This window comes from Octopus bimaculoides, chromosome 24 (assembly GCF_001194135.2).
Source record: "Octopus bimaculoides isolate UCB-OBI-ISO-001 chromosome 24, ASM119413v2, whole genome shotgun sequence".
NCBI classification, from domain to species: Eukaryota; Metazoa; Mollusca; class Cephalopoda; order Octopoda; family Octopodidae; genus Octopus; species Octopus bimaculoides.
In genome coordinates, this window is record NC_069004.1 from 10,629,945 (window position 1) to 10,630,972 (window position 1,028).

At 42.9% G+C, this 1,028-nt stretch overlaps 1 protein-coding gene across 1 annotated transcript in view; it reads left to right on the forward strand.

The window, feature by feature from the left end:
- Window positions 1-1,028, forward strand: part of LOC106877853 (GPI inositol-deacylase) — a 51,754-nt gene that overhangs the window by 48,071 nt on the left and 2,655 nt on the right. Inside the window, exon 18 of the mRNA XM_052976513.1 lies at window positions 400-460. Coding sequence (XP_052832473.1) covers window positions 400-460 — 61 coding nt within the window. The remainder of the gene's footprint in view (window positions 1-399; window positions 461-1,028) is intronic.

Consider the following 1,028-nt stretch of genomic DNA (forward strand, 5'->3'; position numbering starts at 1 on the left):
AGTGGCAGCAGTGATGGTGGTGGCAGCAGTGGCGATGGCAGTAGTGGTGGTGGTGTTACTGTACATTGTTGTTTCATCAGACACCTTACATGTTCCTGCATTGTCTTTTCAGTGTTGTTTGTTGCCGGTTGTCATTGCCATGGTGGTGGTGGTGGTGTAATGTGTATTTTTGCTATTGTTGGTGGTGGTGATGTGTATATTGTTGTTGGAAGTTGGTGGGTCTGGTTACTGGCTGGTACACGTTCTTGTGTTGTTACTAGGTGTCTTGTTGTTGTAATTCTTGTTTGTTGTGACTGTTGCTGTAGTTCTTTACTGTTTCCTCCTATTGTTGCTGTTAGTTGAGTGCTCTTTTGTTGCTATTGTGTTGTTGTTGTACATTATTTTTTCATTGTGCTGTAGTGTTTACCGGTGTTGTTTGATGGCTGCTGTTTATGTTGTTATTGTGAGAGGCAGGACCGAAGTAGGTAGCCAGTTGCACTAAACAATTCAGTTTCTCATTGTGGGACCCCAGACTTAATGCCTTGTGGTATTAAACTAGTGGCTAGAACTGGTAGACCAACAGGCATGGCTATGTGCTTCAGAGGTTCACTTCATGTCCATTCGTTTTAAAGTTGAATGTTTTATCATCAAGTTGACTAATGGCTTATGTATGTGTGTGCACGTGTGTTTATTTAAAAGCACTGCTTTTAAATTCATTTAATTTAAAATAAACTAAATTGTTGTTGTTGGCACTCGGTCGCTTACGATGTCGAGGGTTCCAGTTGATCCAATCAACGGAACAGCCTGCTCGTGAAATTAACGTACAAATTGCTGAGTTCTCCACAGACACGTGTACCCTTAACGTAGTTCTCGGGGATATTCAGCGTGACACAGTGTGACAAGGCTGACTCTTTGAATTACAGGCACAACAGAAACAGGAAGTAAGAGTAAGAGAAAGTTGTGGTGGGAGAGTACAGCAGGGTTCGCCACCATCCCCTGTGGGAGCCTCGTGGAGCTTTAGGTGTTTTCGCTCAATAAACACTCACAAC